General features: G+C 40.9%; 1 protein-coding gene across 3 annotated transcripts in view; it reads right to left on the reverse strand.

Moving 5' to 3' along the window:
• Positions 1 to 21,682, reverse strand: part of smarca2 (SWI/SNF related, matrix associated, actin dependent regulator of chromatin, subfamily a, member 2) — an 80,465-nt gene that overhangs the window by 50,688 nt on the left and 8,095 nt on the right. For all 3 annotated transcript variants that reach the window (XM_067438274.1, XM_067438272.1, XM_067438273.1), the window contains exons 4-7: positions 13,908 to 14,240; positions 10,167 to 10,265; positions 4,985 to 5,252; positions 2,125 to 2,251 (exon numbers count right to left, since the gene is read on the reverse strand). In XM_067438274.1, coding sequence (XP_067294375.1) covers positions 2,125 to 2,251; positions 4,985 to 5,252; positions 10,167 to 10,265; positions 13,908 to 14,240 — 827 coding nt within the window. The remainder of the gene's footprint in view (positions 1 to 2,124; positions 2,252 to 4,984; positions 5,253 to 10,166; positions 10,266 to 13,907; positions 14,241 to 21,682) is intronic.

Raw genomic sequence — 21,682 nt, forward strand, 5'->3', positions numbered from 1 at the left:
TCGTTGCTCTGGTTGGTTGTAGTGCTATCCTATCGCGTGCAGAGAGAGTTTGAAAGACAACCGTTTATCCCGCCCCTCGGATTGAGCCCTGTCTATGGTGAGTTTCCAGACCAAACATATTGATGTGAGTCTGGCTTGTAAGGCAATACATTTTATGCACCGGTGAAAGAATTATTAGAGCACCTATTATTTTCATTATTATTATTATTATTGGCATTTATTCCTGGGTCAGTGATATGTGACATATTATTTAAAATTTCTTTAAGAGCTGCACCACATGAAAAGTTTAAAGATTATGCTAAACTATTTTAGTTTTTGTTTTATTCATTTTTATATCAGAGAGTTGCTGTCACATGCCTGTCCTGTCTTGCACATGTGGGTTTTGTGATGTGTCATGTGCTCCTGTCATTGTCAGATCCCTCCCCCTTGATATCTGATCAGTGATGATTTCTCCCACCTGTTCCCTCTTGATTTCTTCCCTTTATAGGACAATTCACCATGACGTCACAACAGTAATAAACGTTCTTCCGGGTGGCAAAAGCCGAAGCGTTCCTATGGCAACGTTAGTAAATTGCTTGGGATTCAGACATAGTTAACATGATTATTGAGGGACTGATTAATTAATTCAGGAGATAGCAATACATGAAATGCCTAACCTTGGTCTAGTAGATGTAGCGCTAGTCTACTACCATCATTTTTAAATGAGCCCCAGCCTACCATTGAGTAGTTATTTTAGTGACTGTTGCTGTTTGAATTACAATATGTTGGGCTATCGTAGATGGTCTATTTCCCTGTTATCTAACTATTTACCTGTTCTCTGCTTTTCAACAAATCATTTGCACACATTTTTTCTTTATTTTTTGTATCTGAAGCTATAGCAGCAACATTGAAAGCTCCGGTGTCTGTGTTTAACACAAAAGCGTGTGATCGCGGCCGGCTCGCGGTGCAAAGAGTCGTGCCGTGTACCAGCTGATTTGATGCGATGATTTGACTCATAGCATCTGCAATATCTCACAAACTCCTGGTGTTAAAATATGTTATATTCATCATTTTATATGGAGCTAATCGCTACACCTGTTAGCAGTCATAATGTAAACATCCATTATTGATATAAAATAGCCGAAATCACATGAACAATCACACAAAAATCTTATTCCATAGTTATCGTGTGCTTATTAGCTTCTTAGTTCACGCGTAGAAATGTAGAATAGGCCCATTCTTCACAGAGCCAGAATGAGGAAATGTCCACACAGGAGGAGCGTGTCATGCGAGGGCGGTGTTGAGCAATATCAAAAGACTGACAGATCAGAGGGCGAATTAACGCCTGATGACTGATATCAGATGCATATCATTAAGAAGAGACACAGAGGTCTGCGCAACTCTTTTATATCGAATAATTCTGTAAAAGAAATGAATAGAAATGGTATTCTGTATGACGAAATATTTTGGCCCTTCTCGCCGTTGAGGCGTCCTGCTCTGCCCACGCCGTTGAGGCATCCTGCTCTGCCCGCGCCGTTGAGGCATCCTGCTCTGGTGAGGCATCCTGCTCCGGTGCCCCCCTGGTCTGTCCCTCCCGTGCCTCCCTGGTCTGTCCCTCCCGTGCCCCCCTGGTCTGTCCCTCCCGTGCCCCCCTGGTCTGTCCCTCCCGTCCCTAGTGGAGCGTCTGGTAGCCGCTCCTTAAGGAGGGGGTAATGTCACATTCCTGTCCTGTCTTGCACATGTGGGTTTTGTGATGTGTCATGTGCTCCTGTCATTGTCAGATCCCTCCCGCTTGTTATCTGATTAGTGTTGATTTCTCCCACCTGTTCCCTCTTGATTTCTTCCCTTTATAAGCTCCTTGTGTTTGTCAGTCTTTGTTGGATCCTTGTTTCATTTCTACGTCTCCCGTTCCCCCAGTGACTTCTTTTGGTATGTTTTTAGTTGATGTTCTATTATGTGTTTTGCCCCCACGTGGGTGTTCGTTTTGTATTTATGTTTTATTTTTCCTGCACTTGAGTCCTCGCACCATTTTCTCTTGTCTGTGACGTGACAGTTGCATCACAATAATGTTTTTACTTGTATGCCCCCGAAAAATAAATAAATGATTAGATAAGACAAGAATTGAGTGCCATGTCATTTACAAACCTGCCGCTGGAAATTGAGAAGCCTTAAGGCCTTCAGTTCCACAGTTGCTTTCGTCCTCAGATCAGGTGGCAGCGACCCCGGCAGATTCTCCAGCTCCTGAATTCTGTGAGCAATCCTGGCCTGAAGCCTTTGAATAGAAATTAGAAAGACAGGTGCACTGAATCCTGGCTGAATCTTGTGTTTTGTTTTCAAGAATAACAGAGATTTCTAGTGCTCATTAATGGAAAAAATGAAAGCAAAAACTGTCAAACAAGCACAGATCACAAGACTTATTGCTGAACAGATATGTCTCTGAAGTGGAATTTTCTAGACATTAATAATTTCTAGTAACCTTAGAGTCCTACAGAAGTATAAATCACCTGCAAGATCTGAACATTTAACTCCGTAAAAAAGAAACACATAGTACAGACTGTAATAAAAAAAGTGTCTTGATGATCCCAAGGTACATCAAACAATCAACACATTTCTGTTGTTTCAGACAGTGCGAGCCAATGTAATCACCCAAGTTTTGAGGAACTTTCAGAAACCTCAAGAGGGTTCTTCACCTTTGTCTAATATTAAATACAGCTCACAAAATCCCCTTAAACAACAACAACAGTTCCAACGTCATTTAAGAGACAGGTGAGCAATGGAAGACAGTTAAATCTGTGTGCAAATTTGATTATCTCGCTGTGGCATTGTGTGGTAAAACTGTGCTGCCTTTAACTGTACATTAAAAAGGTTATAAATTAAGCATTTAAAGGGGTCATATAATGGCCTTTTTGTACAAGTTAATATGATTATTTAGTGTATAAAGGAAAACTTTGTAATATACATTAATAAAAAAATTCTCATTAGTATTGTAAGAAAACACTCATTTTACCGGGACAAAAAAAGCTCTGTTTTCAGCAAGCCGTTCTCGTGCATACGGCTTTAAATGCTAATGAGCTTTGCTCACCCAACCCCTCTGTTCTGTGGGGCGCTTTCACTCTCACACACACACACACACACACACACACACACACACACACACACACACACACACACACACACACAGAGTGTCGCCGTTGACAATAGTAGAGCCGAAAGAATGGCCACGCGAGTCTCTGAGGAGATCTGTGCAACTTTACCAATATGAACCGTTGACTGACAACGGGACAAGACAACAGCTTCAACGAAATGCGACAATTAAGGCTAAACAGGACATTTCTGAATGGTTGGTTAACGTAATGTCACTGATCTGTCTTTATGAACAGGCAGGGTAACGTTAGCGATGAATGCTATGTGTTTACTGATGTTTACATGAGTTCATTGACAGATTGATGTTACAGCTAATGCCAATAAAAACTTTTTTTCTGTAAATGTCGGCTTGTCAGTGATGCTTAACGTTATCAATGCAGTGTAATAACTGTTACAACACAATTTATTTATTTTTTGACAGTAATTTATAAACCATCTACATAATTAAGCTTATGTTAGTTACCACGTCCACGTTAACTTTAAAACTGGCATACACAGTTTGTAATAACACAACCATATATATTTATGGTTTATAATGAACCACAACCGTTGTTCATTATAAACGTGCGATTATGAATTATATTGAGAACGTCATACGTAGAAAGCATGCCATAATGTTACTTACCAACTTTAGCCGCATTCATCGTGAAACGTGTACGCGTTTCAAACTACTCACTGGTAAGAAATGCTTCACGGTTCGCGCAGACATAAAAACATTGACGAAAACAAAACTCAGCCACTGCGTCTTGAGCGGTTTGGATTTAGGAACATCAGAATGACTGCTGTGTTCATTATTACACCCAAGATCAGAACACTACAATCGCTTAGACACTATTCTGCTCCAGCCTATTCACAATGGCAGACTGTGTCAGAGCTCGCTCATGGCGGGTCTGAGATAAAACTGCTTGTCAATCAACAGTCGTGGGAGGGGTGTCGGGTCGTGTGACGTCACACGGCCAAACGGCTCGATTTGAGACACAAAAAAAAACTCTTGATGGATTTTTATCATTATAGGATGGTTGTGTACAGGCACTGCCAACACACATTTCCATACAATCAGCTTGTAAAAGTGCATGTACCATTATATGACCCCTTTAAAAAAAACGGATCTTTTGACATTCAAGAGCTGTATTATAAAAAACATATTGCAAGTTACAGAGCTCAAAATATCCTCATTAGTCCAAAAACAACTAATGACTCATTTGTACTTTTGTACTAGTTCTTATGACGTAATAGAGATTAATACATCAGCGCCGCACTGCCTACACAGACACAGAACCATGCCTAATTTTTTGAAATGCTAAAAAAGGATCAACGGGCTAAAATAGCATTACTTTGCAGAGCAGCCTAGTGATAGGAAAGTGGCTATTCATTTTAAACCATGTGAATGTCTCAAATAGAGTATTATTAGTTTTTTCGGTTCATTTAACTATGGACTTTTTTGGTAAAATAGTGGCAATTTGATGCAGGCTTTCCAAACAGACTTTTTCGGAAATATATGGACCCGACAGCAGCAATATGTACTTTATAACTCCCAAAAGAGTTCCACATGTAATACTTATTCCAAACATATTAAAGACGTATTTATGCAAAGATGTTACCCAGCCATAGCATTGGGTGTTTACACTGATGAGACATGACCCTTTAAATGGAGTTTTTTAAATTAGAGGGGAAAAACCAGGGTAAAAAGACTGCCTTATATTTGTAAATTATGAACAGTTTTTGATTTAAAAATTGTCCTAACATTATATGTGCACCTCACGAAACATCATTAAAAAATGCAATTAGCTGATTAACAGCTTTAAAGCCTGTGTAGATTGCTTAGTGTAAATTAAGTTGAAATTAATTACTCATTACATACCGATATTCCCTCTCTTGCAAAAGTTCGACAGGGTCCAGACCCTGAGGCTTCTGAATCGGGGTGATGCGATTCTGTTTCTGCTGGAGCTGGATGATATGAGAGGGCTGGCCTGGTCCAGACGGTGGCTGAGGTTGGGGTTGGGAGGTGAGAGAGGTGCTGGGCACAGGTTGTGTGCCGGTTGGGCCCAGCGGAGGAGCTGGAGAGGGTCTGCCGCTGGGGGCTGGGATCGCCAGCTTCTGTGGAGTGCTGGGGGTCTCTGTACCTTGACCTGAAAAGACAGGAGATGTGCTTTGTGAACGTCTTGTGAGATTCATCAAAAATTCATGCTTATCAGAAATGCATCTGAATGCAAAAATGCATTAAGCTTCCAGTGGTCCACAATCCTATTGTCAGTACGATCAATATAATGTGCCATAATGAAACAGCATAAGCAATGGTACATTTTTCAATAGTCCATTTTCGTTAGGATCTTTTTTTATACTCAAATAGATCATCAAAGTTGTTTTGACAGGTTTCAAGACAGTTCAAAGCAAAGTGGGAACAGACATTCACTTCTGAAATGAAAAATCTTTACATGGACTCTTATAACCTGTTTCAAGCCAAGTTCAATGCCTTTAAAAAAAACTCCATGAAGACCATGAAATCCCTAAATGAGAGCATGCACACAAGAGATGATACAAGAGTGTGTTCAGAACAGAAAAAAATGTCTCTGGAACTTTTATCTCTGTGTGAGCTCAATCAATCAGTTGTGAATGCGCTATGAGGGCATTATCAATGTTGATTGACCTGAGATCAACTGAATCTTACAAAACTATAGGCAATAAGCAGCGCATTAGAATTAAACCAGGCTAGCTCACCACTTGAAAAAGAAATATGAACAATGATCTTTAATTTGTGTGACCTTTAGTGACATTTCCATAAAGATAGCAATCCATTAAATCACTGTCATTTGAAAGCATATTAGCGAGGGAATTAAACCTGTGTACGGTTGCCCCTTGGCATTTTCTTTTCAAAGTTTTACTCATATAGAGCATTTTGACCATGTCTATGTGCACAAGAATATTATATATAAATATGAATTTGTTCATATTTGAGCTGTAGCATATAGATGTTATGTAATATCACATTACATACAAACATTAAAAGAAATGAACATACATCGATATGTAGTAGGGCTGTGCAATATATCAAAATTATTGAAATATCGCAAATGTACATAACGCAATATGCATATCACAGCGACACGCAATATCTGAATGATTTTAATAGGTTACGTCAACATTGTGAAGTTTTAGGCTGATGCATATAGCAGAAAATAGACTGGACACACGACTATTATTTATGGGACTTGCTTTCCTTAGTATGTAGATTTTTTTTTCTTTTTCAGAAAGGTTACTGGCTTACTTTCACAATTCAACTTTGTCTGCTATTTTTATGGGCATAAATAGCTTCTAGTAACACGCAAACCTAACTCGGCCGTCTTTATGTTAAGCCCTGCCCACCGACTCTATACACGATGTGATTGGCCTGACCAGAGTTTGGTTTTTACAGCTCAGACGTGTATTGAGAGATTATATTTGCTGCCGCTAGGGTGCGTCTAGATTTCTAGGCTACTGATTACCATGTATATAGAAACATTTCAATAAGTAAATGTCTTCTTCAAGCTTAAAGGGTTACTTCAGCGATTAGCATGTGGCTTTGTATCAGTAGAAACCCTAGAGTATATTCAAATGATTGTGCTCCCCCTCCTCATATCCCCCTGAGACAAGAGATTTATGCATTTTATTTCTGGAAAAATGCGTCATGGGAGGAATTTTTGGCCAGAGGCTAAAGACTACAGCCAGCAGAGGGAGCCATTTCCGCATGTTTTCAACTCACACATCGGGAATGTGAGATCACACTCACAGCTCAGCTCACAGCCTCAGGCATTCATGGAAACAGTACAGCCGGCGGAGCAAAGTGAGTGTTTCAACTTCTCAAATTATTTTCTATGAAAGTTAACCTTCCAAAGGCATGAACTGTAGACATGTGCCGATTTTCGATAATGCGATCTATCACGATAATGAATATGCACGATATTGTTATCGTGGGCACTTTAAAATATCATAAATATTAATTTATTAACAATTTATATTTTTTTATAATGCACTCAAGAATACTTTGCCCATCAACCGTATAAATGCAAAACACCGCTGTATTCTGCGTCAAAGGGACACGCGTTCAGATCATAGACCGTAAAAAAATATGGACGACTCGACATCATCCGTTTCCGCTTGTAATATTTGAAGCTTTCAGGCAGCCTTGCACGGCGCTGACATCTTGGGCCCGAGTCTGCGCAGTAGCGATTTCGGGACCGGAGTTGCGCAGTAGAGCGCAGGAAGTAGAGCAGGAAGTACAGTCGCGATATCAAAAGCCCGCCCACACTCTCGCAGATGCAGAACAATTAATTATGTTGGTGTGAAATAAACAGTTATGGAAATGTAGAAATTAAAGCTAAAGCTCTAATCTGCTCCCAAAAATTTCGAAAAAAGTCCGTTAGTGCCTCAGAGACAACTTCACTCAGAGAAGCCGTCAGTCTCAGCTGTCAATCATGACGTCACACCCCCCGTTTTATAGCATCAAATAACTAACTCAAACTAAACTTATTTTTAAAACGAACACCTGAAATGAAATCATCGTGATGATAACTGCCTTCAGTGACATAAACTAACTTTGGGGAACATTTTTTAAAGTGTAATTTTATTATTTAGTTTGCCTCGCGTCCATTAGAAAACACAGAGGGGCGGCTATACTGGGACCGGTCACCGGGGGGCGATCGAGGCGCGAAAGCTTCAGTAAATGAGAGGGAGACTGCAGGCTTGGTTCAGATATAAACAAGCCCAACGTGTGTTTGCACATGACTGAACCGGTGAAGGAGACGCGCTGCTGAAGTGCCGCTCAGTGACAGCAGAGGGCGCTGATGAACTGCAGAATGCGGCTGTTACCCCGGGAACCCCGCAAACAAACAAAAACCGCGTGTAGTTTTTAAAACATCCATTCGTTTTTGTAATCTCAGTGTTGTTCATCACATCACCAAATACTTAATAGGCTATTTATTTTCAAACTTAAACATTTTTATGTTTTAATCTGGACTACAACATGCCCTAATAATTAGAACGTTCTGTTATTGTTCAGTAAAACTTTGAGACATACAACTTCATTAGTTAACATGTTAATTCATTATTCACCAAACTGACAATATGAAAAATACTTATAAAGAATGAATTATTCTATGTTAATTTCTTAGTTACTGTTTAATAACATTAAAATCAAAATCAAAATAACTTTTGATGGACCTAAGATAAAACTAACAATGATCAGTATTTCTTAACTAACATTAACAAAAACATTATTTTCTGTACCAAATGTAGCTATTGCTCAATCTTAGTTAATGCATTAAATAATAAGCCCTTATTGTAATTTGTAAGCCTACCTGTTGTTCTTTATAGCCTAATTTTTTTGCAATTTAATCTGTTTGAAAATTGTACTTTTACAGCTCTGAAAAATATCAAGAGAACACTTAACATTGATTTCTCAATGAGGGGTCTCTTCATTTTTATCCAGAGCTGTATATATTTTTGGTGCATTATTGTATTTAAACATTCAGTTATTTTTGTTCTTACAAAAATAGTTCTTAAAGCTGTTATGCTATGGCAACACCTTTTTTTGCAACTTATTTCATTATCGTGATAATATCGTATATCGTGATAAAACTTCATCAATTAATCGCAACATGAAAAATTGATATCGGCACATGCCTAATGAACTGAAAACGCGCCAGACTGAACACGCGCTGTGAATCTGTCCCGCGACTGTGGTCGCATTTACCTCAGCTCTCATGATGAGAGCTCATTCAGCTCACCACGAATGTATGTCATTTGACTCCTGCAGTTTGCGCTGTGTGACACTCCCTCAGCAGCTAAATCACATATTGAACAGACACGTTCTGTTTTTTATTGTAGTGCCTCTTTTATTCTCTAACTAAACTGATTTTATGAGAATGAACGCAGTCGCATTCGTGGGAAAGTGAAAGTGATCCAGTCACAGTGATTCAGTAGCGGTGGCTTTGGGAGTGGCCTCGTAGGGCAGCGAAGCATTCTGGGAATAGTTGTCTTTCAACCGCATGAGACAAAAATAAATTTTCTGTCTTTTCTCAGTCTAGAAAACACCAAATAAAAAATAATATTTCACATTACTACTACATTTATGACAGAGTTTAAATACAGATTAATCTTCCCAGCGCTGAAGCCCTTTAACCAGAATATGTTTTTGGACTTGAAAAAAACAAAAACATGATCTGTGACTGACTATTTCAAAGATAGTTTCAAAGATCTGTGTAAAGATCTGTTTTTATTTGTTTTAGGGGTTTTTACAGGGCTCGACAATAAAGACTGCCCTATAGCCCGTGCTGCATCGTCATGAAAGTTTGTAATGTAAATATTCAGGTGATTTTAACCATTCAAAAGGTTAAGTGACGAGAAAGAGAACAAAACAGCACACTGAATTGAGTTATCTTTCACGTCTTCTTGCACTTGCATGGAAAAATACACACAAATAATGTTTTATTAAACAAGGTTCGGGAGGAGCATGATCAGATAATTGACACAGGTGGAGAGTACTCAGCTAATCAACAAAAGAGATGTATATATACACGCAGTCGTCTTACCTCCATTTTGTTTCTTACCTCCACCACCCCTTCTCCACATTTTGCTCTTTTCTTTTTCTTTTTAGTTCTGAACCACTTACATATGAGGGATACTCTGGGTTCGGGCCAAATTCAGAGCTTGAAGCCCTCCCCCCGGACAGCATGCCAAATACACATTTAAATTTACTCTCTATAAATTACATGTAAGTGTGAATTTTTGAAATTTCAGCGGCACCTAACATGTTGGCAACTTATTTATAACAATATAGTGTTAATTGTGCGAAAACAAAAACAACACCCTTTTTTTTTGGTGGGACCAGTGAAAATTTTGACAGGACAAGTAAAAAATGTAACCCCTGGCCAGACTATTTAAATGGTTAAATGTAGGGAAAAGAGTGTAAAAAGGAAGAAAGTACAGACAATGTTTGTTTTTCTCCACCGTACTGTTATTTTTTGTTTATATAATAAAATAAAATAAAAAATAAAATAAAAACTCACCTTCAGGCCACGGTTTTGGCCCAGAGCTTTGGGTAAGAGTTTGCATGGCTGGAGAGGGACAAGGGCCAGCTGCAGGCCCTCCATGAGGCATTGACATACCTAGCAATACAGCACAAGATTGAATAATAATGCAACAAAAATCTAATATGGTAAACAACTTTGTATGCAACAAACTCAGTTGGTAGAACAGGCTTTAAAACGCTATAAAATGTACAAGAGAAAACTGCACAACTGCCCATAAAGCAGGCCTCTAGACTCATTCTTCCCACAAGTCACTCTTTTTTAAGACTAATCATACTGACCTTATTGCCATGGGTGTTATTATTTTATTAAAGTAATTTTCCATGACCTTCACATGATACTTCAGCCACAATAGCACAGTATTAGCCTGACGTGGTCATACTCAATTCTAGTCAGAATATGAGTCTGAAACTGCTCCATTGGGCTGTGATTATGGGGTGTGTTTCAACCGAACCAGGAAAGACATCAATTGGATAGAGCTACAACCAATCAGAGCAACGAAGCGACGCATTGTCAGATGTCAAACGAGCTCAACTGCACTGTTGCCAAGTCCGCGTTTTTTTCCCCACGGGTTGTTTTCTATGTCCGCGGGTTGAAGCGACTATTATGTGATATATAGACCCATGAGTGCGAATTTTAGCAGGCAACCTTGCCAAAATAACACACATTTTACCCCCCAAACGCCATTTTTCCCCCGGAGAACCCCCCGAGAAGCTATTGTTTAGGGCTAGTAGTTGGCGGGTTTTGTTGTAAAAACTTGGCAACCCTGTCTGCCTGGGCGCTGGAATACACGATCTTTGCCGGTGTTGTAAAAAAATAAAATAAATTAATGATACACAAAGTACTTACCCAACATGATCATCATTTCTGAGAAAAGTTGTGAAGGTGAAAGCATATACCAACAAGCTCTCCGTTTAGGATTCGAAAAAATATAATCCAAGCCCCTTTGATGACATGCATGATTACGTTACTGTTGATCATCTGTCTGTCATCGTCTAAAGCCCTCCCTGATGATTTCATTGGTACGAACAGTTTCTGTTCGGGGATAATTACTCCTCTATGGCGCAAGGCCAGACTGAACTGCCCGACCTAAAAAACATGTGGGCGGGGCTAAGTTCGGCTGGCTATCAGGGTAGCACAGTATGGCAGATCTGCTTTTATTTCGCGTTTCCTTTTTTATTAAAAATATTCACAAAAATTAGCTGGCTGTGTCATGAACTACCTAATATTCCGATTCCAAAACACATGTAAGCAGGGCTTGACATTAACACCCGTCAACCGGCCAAATGCGGGTAGATTTAAGCTGTGGCGGAAAAATGTCCATCGCATGAACACAGTCGGTTATGGCAAAAATTACAGCAGCCCAATTAAATACCTGTCTGTCATTAATGTTAATCAAACAACTACAGATTTTAAATAAATGTATACATATTAAATAAATATGTATTAGTATCAGAATTTTTATTTTATTTTTTATTATTAATTATATATATATAGCCTAATTAAAATATCTCAGCCTATCATATTACATTTCTCATATTAGCCAATTATATTGCCCACCCCTAGCCCACCTGCACATCCCAACTGAAATCAAGAAATGTAAGCATGCCAAAGTCAACTTTAAACATATACAATGTAATTTCCAAACAGCAAAATTGTGGCCAGTGAAAATGCTGAGTAGCTAGTAACTTTGGAAAACAACTAGCCACAGTGGTTTGTGAGCAAAAAAGTTAATATCAAGCCCTGTGTGCAAGTGAACGTGTTTTGTTGTTTAAAAAAAATATAATATGATCATGTTAGTTGATCTATAGTGCGAGAAGGTCATTGCTGCAGTTCAGAGAATCAGATCTGTCAGATTTACAAAACGTCAATTCATCCATGTCTCCTGAAATACATGAACGTAAGTAGCCGGTAAAGTGCAAAAAAAATAGAGTAAACTAATTACTTACACAATGTGTATCTGATATAAATATATCACACATGACGTTTATGGATTGTTATTGCGGCTTCAATAGACATCAATGTGTATTGTGCAATTGTGCAAACCATTAATGTATTGTTATGCTAAAACATGTGTATTTAAATGTGTCTTTGGCTCTGCACCAGCCAAAGCACAAAAACATTGTGCACTCGTAGTAGCGATGTGACAGTGAGAAAATTATCCCACCAGTTAAAGGGTTAGTTCACCCAAAAATGAAATTGATGTCATTAATGACTCACCCTAATGTCGTTCCACACCCGTAAGACCTCCGTTCATCTTTGGAACACAGTTTAAGGTATTTTATATTTAGTCCGACAGCGTATCAGTGTAGGCACACTATTCTGTCTAAAAACTAAAGTCGTAGTTTTTGTTATTTTTGGACCAAAATGTATTTTCGATGCTTCAAGAGATTCTAATTAACTGACTGATGTCACATATGGACTACTTTGATGATGTTTTTATTCCCTTTCTGGACATGGACAGTATAGTGTGCATACACTTAGATACGCTGTCGGACTAAAATATAAAATATCTTAAACTGTGTTCCGAAGATGAACGGAGGTCTTAGGTGTGGAGCGACATTAGGATGAGTCATTAATGACATCAATTTCATTTTTGGGTGAACTAATCCTTTAATATGACAACATCGGTAATACCGGTATCACCAGTGGGGGCTTTTAAATAGCTCATTCTTAACTGAACGTAAAATGTGCACGGCCGCTCTGGCATTCATAAATTATGCCAATTATTAGTTGGCATATTAAATGTATTATAAATTACATTTATGGCTGTGACTGTGTAACTTTACTAAAAATCAAAGCATTGCAATTGCAAAAAATATATATATATATTAAAGTTTAAAATAATATATCAATTACAAAATATGCAAATCTTTATTTAGCACATTGCAACAATGCACAGTATAAAATAAAATTCAAACTAAAATGTTTAACTTGACCTCACTCATGTTAAATAATAATGTGCAGGCCTACTGGCCTGCAAAAAGGTACAGAACTTGAAAAAAGTAATCAAATGTAAAATAACTACATATTTAACTGTTTGAATTAAAGATGAATACTTATTAAACTTACAAAAGTAATTTTATCAAGAGCAGTAAGTGATGTCTTTATCTTTGTTTGACATTAAACAAAGTTTCCCCACCACGACACAAAATCACCCGCATTTGGCTGGTGGCGGGTTCTAATTTCCATCCCTTTAGTGCAGCCGTGAATGAATGAGATGATTTTTCCGGTTTAGAATTTCCACCAGTTCGGGGGCGGGTTGCTTAAATGGTGGGCTCATTAGCCTATTCTCATTAGAAAAACAACAAACTCACTTAAGAAGGTGCTTTTACATTTCGCTTTGAAACCAAATCTTCCGCGATCATCTTATCATCACCTCACTTTCAAATGAAATCTATTGCTGCTGGTCTGTGCTACGACTCTTGCTCGGCCCATGCTTTATTGAGCAGACACGTTCAGTTTTTAATTGTAGTGTCTGTTCTCTAAATGAACTAAATGATTTTATTACTTTAAAAAAAATCTACACAACGGTAAGCAAGTGGGCAAGTAACTGGCAACACAGACTATCACAACAAGCCTTGCTCCAATGTGACTGTATGAAATTTGAAATCGCACATTATCAAACAATTATCGCATTTGCGACCATTTTGATGACAGTGTAGAGCCCTGACATAAAAGCCTACTGGCTAACACCAAAATGGCCAAAAAAATATTCACCTGGAGGTCTGTTGTAGGGGCCTGTGTTGACGGGCTGCTGCTGCATGGTGGGGAGGCTCCTCTTGCCTTGCACAGCTAACTGCAGATTATCGGGCAAAGGCTGACCACGGCCCAAGATCTTGTAAGCCAGGATCTGAGCCCTGAGTTGCTGTAGCTGGACTGGGCTGAAGGCAGACTGACCCCTGGCCTGCTGTCCCATCCCCTGCGGATCCATGGGCATCATGGGCGACTGACCCTGAGACATTTGCGGTGGGGTCGGCCCTCCTCCTGACATAGGGCTAGACACATGCTCCGGCACCTGGCCCATTGGCGAGGGATGAGGGGACATGTATCCTAATGAACAAAACAAAAAATGTGTTTTCCTAAATTCAAATACATTGACGGCAGCCATTGACCTCCATAGTATTTTTCCTACTATATAAATTAATGGCTGCCATCAACTGTCTGGTTACAATATCATTGATTAAAATATCTTATTTTGTGTTCAGGAGAAGAAGACACTCCTACAGGTTTGGAACAACTTGAGGGTGAGTAAATGATGACAGAATTTCATTTCAGGGTGAGCAATCCCTTAAAAAAAAAATTTGTTGAAAAAACCTAAAATCTTTTATCCTTAAAGATTAACTTCAGGTTTAATTAATTAAGTTTAATTAATTAATTAAGTTTAATTAAGTTTAATTAATGTTTAATTAAGGCTGGTGATAAACTCGGTGGGAAAAATCAGACACACTTTCTTTTGATATTAAGCATTAATAGATTTTAGAAAACTAAAATAAATATACAGAACTTAATGGTACTATAATTAATTTTTAAATATTTTGTGTTGAGCAAGATTTTTTAAGTGAACCAAATTGTGATTAGTATATTACCATTCTTGAATGTGACTATATGTATGACAACTGAATTGACTTAATCTTAAAGATGCACTATGCAACTTTCTGTCCACTGGAGTGCGCCTATTCAAAACAAATGCGTAGTTTGATGACGCAAAGTTTGAGCGCAGCATCTTGGGACATGTGGTCTTCACCTCACAGCCGGTGGAAAATAGGGCTCGGGCAGAAATCACGTTCATGCATGCGGTTATTAACGTTACAGTGGTGTAAAGCAGAGCAGGACCGAGTGTTGTGGAGCTGTCAGTGCACTGCACAGGTGCACAAAGCTGTTAAGTACATTAAATCCTGAAAAAGCGCCGACAGCGGGGAGAATATCACGTAGTGGTCCGGGAGCTGCGTCTGGATGGTTCACGGAGCAGTAATGAACGCAATTGGCTAGCGTCTGTTGTAGGATATTTGCATACGGCGATCTGATTGGATGACGCCTGCACTGGCGCTTGAAAAGTTGAGAAATCTTCAACTTCTGCCGCTTGCAACGCGAGTGAAGTGGAACCCACAATTTCAGTTCGGCACGATGGAACCCACAATTTCAGTTTGGCAAAGGATGATGTCACCCATTCAAAGTAAATGGGAAGCGTTAACGCCTACGCCCCGTGTGAATGCGGCGTTATACTTGCAGCCATGGGAGATTATACATTTCCCTCTGTCTGGCCATATCCTTTAGACGCCGTACCATGGTAGCACTGTCCATGTTTTCTAAATAGTAATCTAGTCCCAAATGCTTTGAGCAAACACACAGTTTCTTGTTTAAATCTACCGGTGTTTTGATATCTATGGTTCAGAGCAGTCAACCACTGATTCTTTCGTTACTTGATTTTCGTCTGTATTCTTTGACTCACTATCACAACTCTTTACAACACAACACACAGAACCATGGCTAATCGCACAGTAAATTCACAACATAATTTGCCGGCTGCAACTCTGTATTATCTGCAATGACACAAACTTAGTGCCGGTCGCATTGGATGTTATCTATCTAAGAAGTACATTCAGGTGCTGCGTAATATCATGCCGCTGAACCTATGGTACGACCTCAAAGTTCCATTATTACTACGCAGGAATCAGAAAATAGTTTCTATCTTTATTGGTATAAAAATCTAAACTTTTAATTTTCCCTTGGTCTTAGTACACGATAAAACTACAGAATAGTCAAGTTTTAAATAGAAAAAAATCTTTGAAAAAATAAAGTTTTGGTCATTTTTTTTGAGAGGTTCATTTGAGAGCAATGTTAATGGTCTAATATGATTCAATGATGTATGCTAAGCTATGCTTAAAGTGCTAACACCAGATACAGAGATCGTTTAATAATCTGTTTAACTCTAAGGCGACTTGGAAAATGAGCCTATTTTCCAAAAAAGTGTAATGTTCCTTTAAGTAATATCATGCTTTCCTTTTCAGATTTCAGAGAACCCAAATGAAAAGAGGCAGTGTAGTCTGATGCAAAAAATGTAAAACCACCTGTACAATGCCACCTGTAGTTATAATCTTTAAGACACCAGACTCCTGAAAATAATTTTTATTTAAAGGGGGGGTGAAACACTCAGTTTCAGTCAATCTCATGTCAATCTTGAGTCCCTATAGAGTAGTATTGCATCCTTCATATCTCCGAAAAGTCTTTAGTTTTATCATATTTATAAAAGAAATATAGGCTGTACCGAGTCTTTCCGAAAAAAAACGAGCGGCTGGAGGAGTATCGTGTGGGCGGAGCTAAGGAATGACAAGCGCGCAAAGCGGTGACGTCCGCAAGCGTGGAGAAACCCATTGCTATCTCAGCTAATACAGATAATGATCCAGAATCAGATCCGGAGGCTGAAATAAATTGAACAGGAGAAACGGCAACATCAGGACGTCCGTCTCTGTGGTATGTACTGTATTTAGTGGTACAGTGGTACTGTATTTAATTGTACTCTCAACATTTCTGTGTCTTTACTCGCAGTGTATGAGGACATGATTCGGTTTATGGACTATTGTATGCGACTAGACCTTAGAAGTAGCAAGCAAAACGGTTTTGCACGTCAGACTAGTGTAACGTTATACAGAACAACAATGGAGTAACCGTTAGCGCATTTGAATGACGAAGCACGCGATCGTGTCGTTTACTGATGTTTACTCATGCGACGGTAGCCAATAGCAGAGACATTTGAAGCAGTTTAACTCACTGGCTGCTTCCAAAGCAGGACCGAACCTTTATCACTGGGACCGCTTCGTCAAAAACACACTTCTTTGGTATGATTTACAGAGAGTGCCGTCACAGAGTCCTGTGACAGCAGTGGCGTGTAAATCCACTTTGAGATGCGACTGAAACGATGTTGTGAAGCTTCCCATCATTTCTGCGTTCAAATCGGTTCAAATGCAGCACTGCCTTCCCGGAATGCTGTGCTGAAGGGTTGAAGTCGCTCGACGTCACCCATAGGAATAAAGTGGAGTGCGGCGCGCCACATAAGTGTTCACGGACGACTGGATCTGCACCTGAGAGACTGTTTACGGCGTGCATTTCCTCTCTCCCGCTCTAGTCACGCGCACGCGCGCGCGCGCACCCTACCAGGAGAAGAGCCCGTACAGCCTATACAAGGACCTTCCGTTCTATTAACGTCAAGTGGACCCATACTCGAAAAAAACTCTCCGAAACTTGTGAGAAACCGGAAGGAGTATTTTTGACACAGAAATACTCTATCAAACATCCAACATTAGTTTTTGAAACTTTGTCTATGTTTAGGATGGGAATCCAAGTCTTTAACAGTGTAAAAAGCTCAGTATACATGAAACAGCATTTCACCCCCCCCCCCCCCCCCCCTTAAGTTTATAAAGTTTTCTTTTTTCTTTTTAAAGGTTCTACTACTGTGTTTTGGTCACTGATTGTGGTAAACTGTTCAATAAAATAAATGTACTCAACTGTTGAGAAGGTGTCATTTATATTTTAAAAGGTTTTCTCCAAATTTAAAAGGGTCCACTGAAGTGTGGTTGAAATATTAATGTTTCAACATTAATTTGTTACATCAGATGGGAACATTGTTTTATGTTGTCATTACATTTTTTAGTTTTCAGTATTTTCAGTTTCAACAAAAAGTGATCTAGAATCAACATTATAACGTTCATCAAACAATATCACCAAAGATTCTTTTTGTTAATTTCAGTCAACGATGTAGGATCCATCACAACGTAACATTGATTCAACAACATTACCATTGATTATTTTTGTTAATTTCAGTATTGATTCAACATCAGTGATGCGAAATTCATCATAGTGTAACGTTGATTCAATAGCATTCCCATTGATTTTTATTTCACTATTGATTCAACGTTAAATGCGGGTGCAAACGTGATATTGAACTAACATCAGTTCATAATGTTAATTCAATGATTATTACAATAATTTTTTTGTTGAAATCTCAACATTGCTTCAACATTAAATGAGGGTTCAAAAGTGATGTTAAAAAATATCACTTTGTAATGTTGAATCAATGCTATTACCGTTGATTTATGTTTGAAATCTCAACATTATTTCAATATTAACTGAAAGTGCAAAAGTTATGTTGAAAAAATATAGCTTTGTAATGATGAATCAATATTTTTACCATTGATTTGTGGTTAAAATATCAGTATTGCTTCAACATTAAAGTCCCAGTGAACCGTCGTGTGAGTTTTCTTCAGTGCTGTGACGTATTTCCAAGTGAAATGGAATATTGAATAGAGGGCAGGGTTTTACCTCAGCGCTCCTCCTCTCCATCTCGCACTCATTGCAGACTAACGGTTGGAGGGGAGTGGTTAATAATAATAATAATAATAATAAAAATAATAATAATTTTTTACATTTATATAGCTCTTTTTTAGGTCCTCAAAGCACTTTACATTTAGAAGGGAGGAATCTCCTCAACCACCACCAATGTACAGCATCCACCTGGATGATGCGACGGCAGCCATATTGCGGCAGAATGCCCACTACACACCAGCTTGTGGCGCTGCGGCTTCTTCCCCCGAGGTGGAGAACCCGATGCTCGAGCCGTCTGATTCTGAGGAATCGGACGTGCACAGCATTGAGGCTGTTGACGTTAAGCCAGGAAAATACGCTACTTCATTCATAAAATAAAGGCGCACTGGCAGCTTGGTAGCGAAGTAAACGAGAGCTCGCCGCTTCATAACGCAAGGCTTAATCGCGCGATGCCGAGGCAGCGTGTAGATTACAGTCTGCAATATTAGTGAACACACGCCATCGGTGCACATGCGATACTGTTTGGCGTGAGTGCAGTCAGCTCCTGAGGGTGCTGGCTGTGTTCGTTGAGTATCTCGCAGCGTACAGCCGTGCGTTTTCGAGTGTTTCAGCCTTGTGCCTGTGGTCTTTCATCTCGAGGGATGAAAGCCAAATATGTTGTAAACGAGTCGAATACATATTTAAACAGTATCGTCTGGAGATTAGGGCTGTATTAATTCTAAGGAATTAAAATTAAACATTATCTGACTTTGAGGAGTTGGGTATGTTTATTCAGCCTATCATTCAGAACATGTTCACTTGAGGGGTGATTAGGGGCATTTAATTCTGAGGAATTACATGGGATTTATCTAATTTTGAGGAGTTAGATTATCAGCCTATCATCCAATTGTGTTCACTGGGCTTTTTCATAGCCCCTCTCCCGGGGAGCGATCGAGGTCGCCTCCCCTGTGGAGTTTTCTGGAAGTCGATACTGCGATCCGCCGTCTACGACGCTCGGGCCACATTTTCTTCCAGCGAACGCATGCTGCTCTAGCCGCCTCTAGAAAGACTGCAGCTGGGCAGCGATCGTGTTCGCGCACCGAAAATCCTCCCCGACTAAGCCCTGCAGGGTGGCCCTTCAGGGGGTCGGGCAGGAGGCTCGGTGGGTACCAGAGACCAGCCTTGAGAGGACGGTTCCCCTAGTCGTATATCTTGGCGTATAGTTATGCTCCCGAATATATCTACTTGGGCCCTGTGTACCGTGGGCAAAGGGTACAGACTGCAGTTCAGTGTTCCAATACCGAAGTCATCGGTGTGGTCTGGACTGGCGTGTACCCAGCCCAGTGGCCTGCGGGCCAGCCCCCTCTCCCGGGGAGCGATCGAGGTCGCCTCCTCTGTGGAGTTTTCTGGAAGTCGATGCTGCGATCTGCCATCTACGACGCTCGGGCCACATCGATTTCCAGCGGACGCATGCTGCTCCAGCTGCCTCTAGAAAGACGTGCAGCAGGGCAGCGACCGCGTTCGCACACCGAAAATCAGTGGGTTCGGTGGGTACCAGAGACCAACCCCGAGAGGTTGGTTCCCCTAGTGGAATATCTCGGTGCATGGTTATGCCTCCCGGATATTTCTGCTCGGGCCCTGTGTACAGTGGGAAGGGGGTACAGACTGCAGTTCAGAATTCCACCACCAAATTCTACGGTGTGGTCTGGACAGTGGTCCCCCCTGCCCAGAGGCAGGTTAGGGAACATGCTTCATTGTTCCCAAGAAGGATGGGGAGGTTGCGTCCTATAATAGATCCGAGGTACTTGTATCGGTCTCTGAGGAGATTTAGGTTCAAGATGCTCACTATTCCAGACATCATGAGTCAGAGCCATTTTGAGGACTGATTCGTCATGATAGATCTAAAGGACACATATTTCCACATCCCTATCCTCCCTGCCCAAAGGAAGTTCCTGAAGTTCGCTTTTGGGGGCAGAGCGTACCAGTATCAGGTTCTTCTTTTGGCAGCCGCACTGTGAAGCAGTTCCAGGGACTGCTGGGTCTCATGGCAGCAGCATCCAACGTGGTTCCGTTCGGCCTGCTATACATGAGGCCCCTCCAGTGGTGGCTGGGGACCAGGGGGTTCTCCTTGAGGGGAAAACCTTTCTGTATGATCAGGTTAACGCGCAAAAGACTTCGTTTCCTCGTCATATCGAAAAATCCCAGGTTCCTGTCCCAAGGGCCAGTGTTAGGAGCGTCATGTAGCCGGAAGATCCTTTCAACAGACGCCTCCCTCACGGGCTGGGGCGCAGTCATGGAAGGCCAGTTTATGAGAGGTCTGTGGGGGCCCCAGCATTCTTCCTGGCACTTCAATTGCCTGGAAATGTTGGTGGTTTACAAGGCTCTGAGGAGCTTTCTCCCGGACCTCCACGGCCACCATGTCCTTATACGGTCCGACAATATGTCTGTGTTATTGTATCTGAATCATCAGGGGGGTCTGAGGTCGCGCCCACTATGCAGGTTGGCGCATCAGATCCGCTTGTGGTCCCAGGGGAAACTGTCGTCTCTCAGAGCGATGTATGTCCCAGGGGACCAAAACCAGGGAGCGGACGTCCTGTCGAGGCAGCGGCTGAGACCCGGGGAGTGGCGACTCCACCCCGAGGTGGTGGAGGCCATGTGCAAGAGGTTTGACCCGGTGGAAGTGGATCTGTTTGCGTCTCTAGAAATGATCCACTGTCCACTGTGGTTTTCCCTCAGGCATCCGGCCTCTCTGGGACTGGATGCCATGACACAGACGTGGCCGAGGCTGCGTTTGTACGCATTTCCCCCGATTGTTCTGCTCCCGGGAGTTCTAGAGCGGGTCCGCCGGGAGGGCATCAGCCTTCTATTAGTAGCACCCCGGTGGCCGACCCGGGTTTTGTTCTCCGACATCGTGACACTCCTAGACGGCCTCCCATGGCAGGTCCCTCCGAGGAGGGACCTGCTGTCTCAAGCAGGGGGAATGATATTCCACCCCAGGCCCGAGCTGTGGGACCTCTGGGTCTGGCCCTTGAGGGGGCACAGTACCTAGGGGATGGCCTGCCACAGGATGTCGTAGAGACCATTCTCAGCTCTAGGGCTCCCTCTACGGGGAAACTGTATAGCCTGAAGTGGAATGTCTTTTCCAGCTGATGTAGAGAACGGAGGGTGGACCCAGTTACCTGCGCTGTGTCTTC

This window comes from Pseudorasbora parva, chromosome 3 (assembly GCF_024679245.1).
Source record: "Pseudorasbora parva isolate DD20220531a chromosome 3, ASM2467924v1, whole genome shotgun sequence".
Classification (NCBI taxonomy): Eukaryota; Metazoa; Chordata; class Actinopteri; order Cypriniformes; family Gobionidae; genus Pseudorasbora; species Pseudorasbora parva.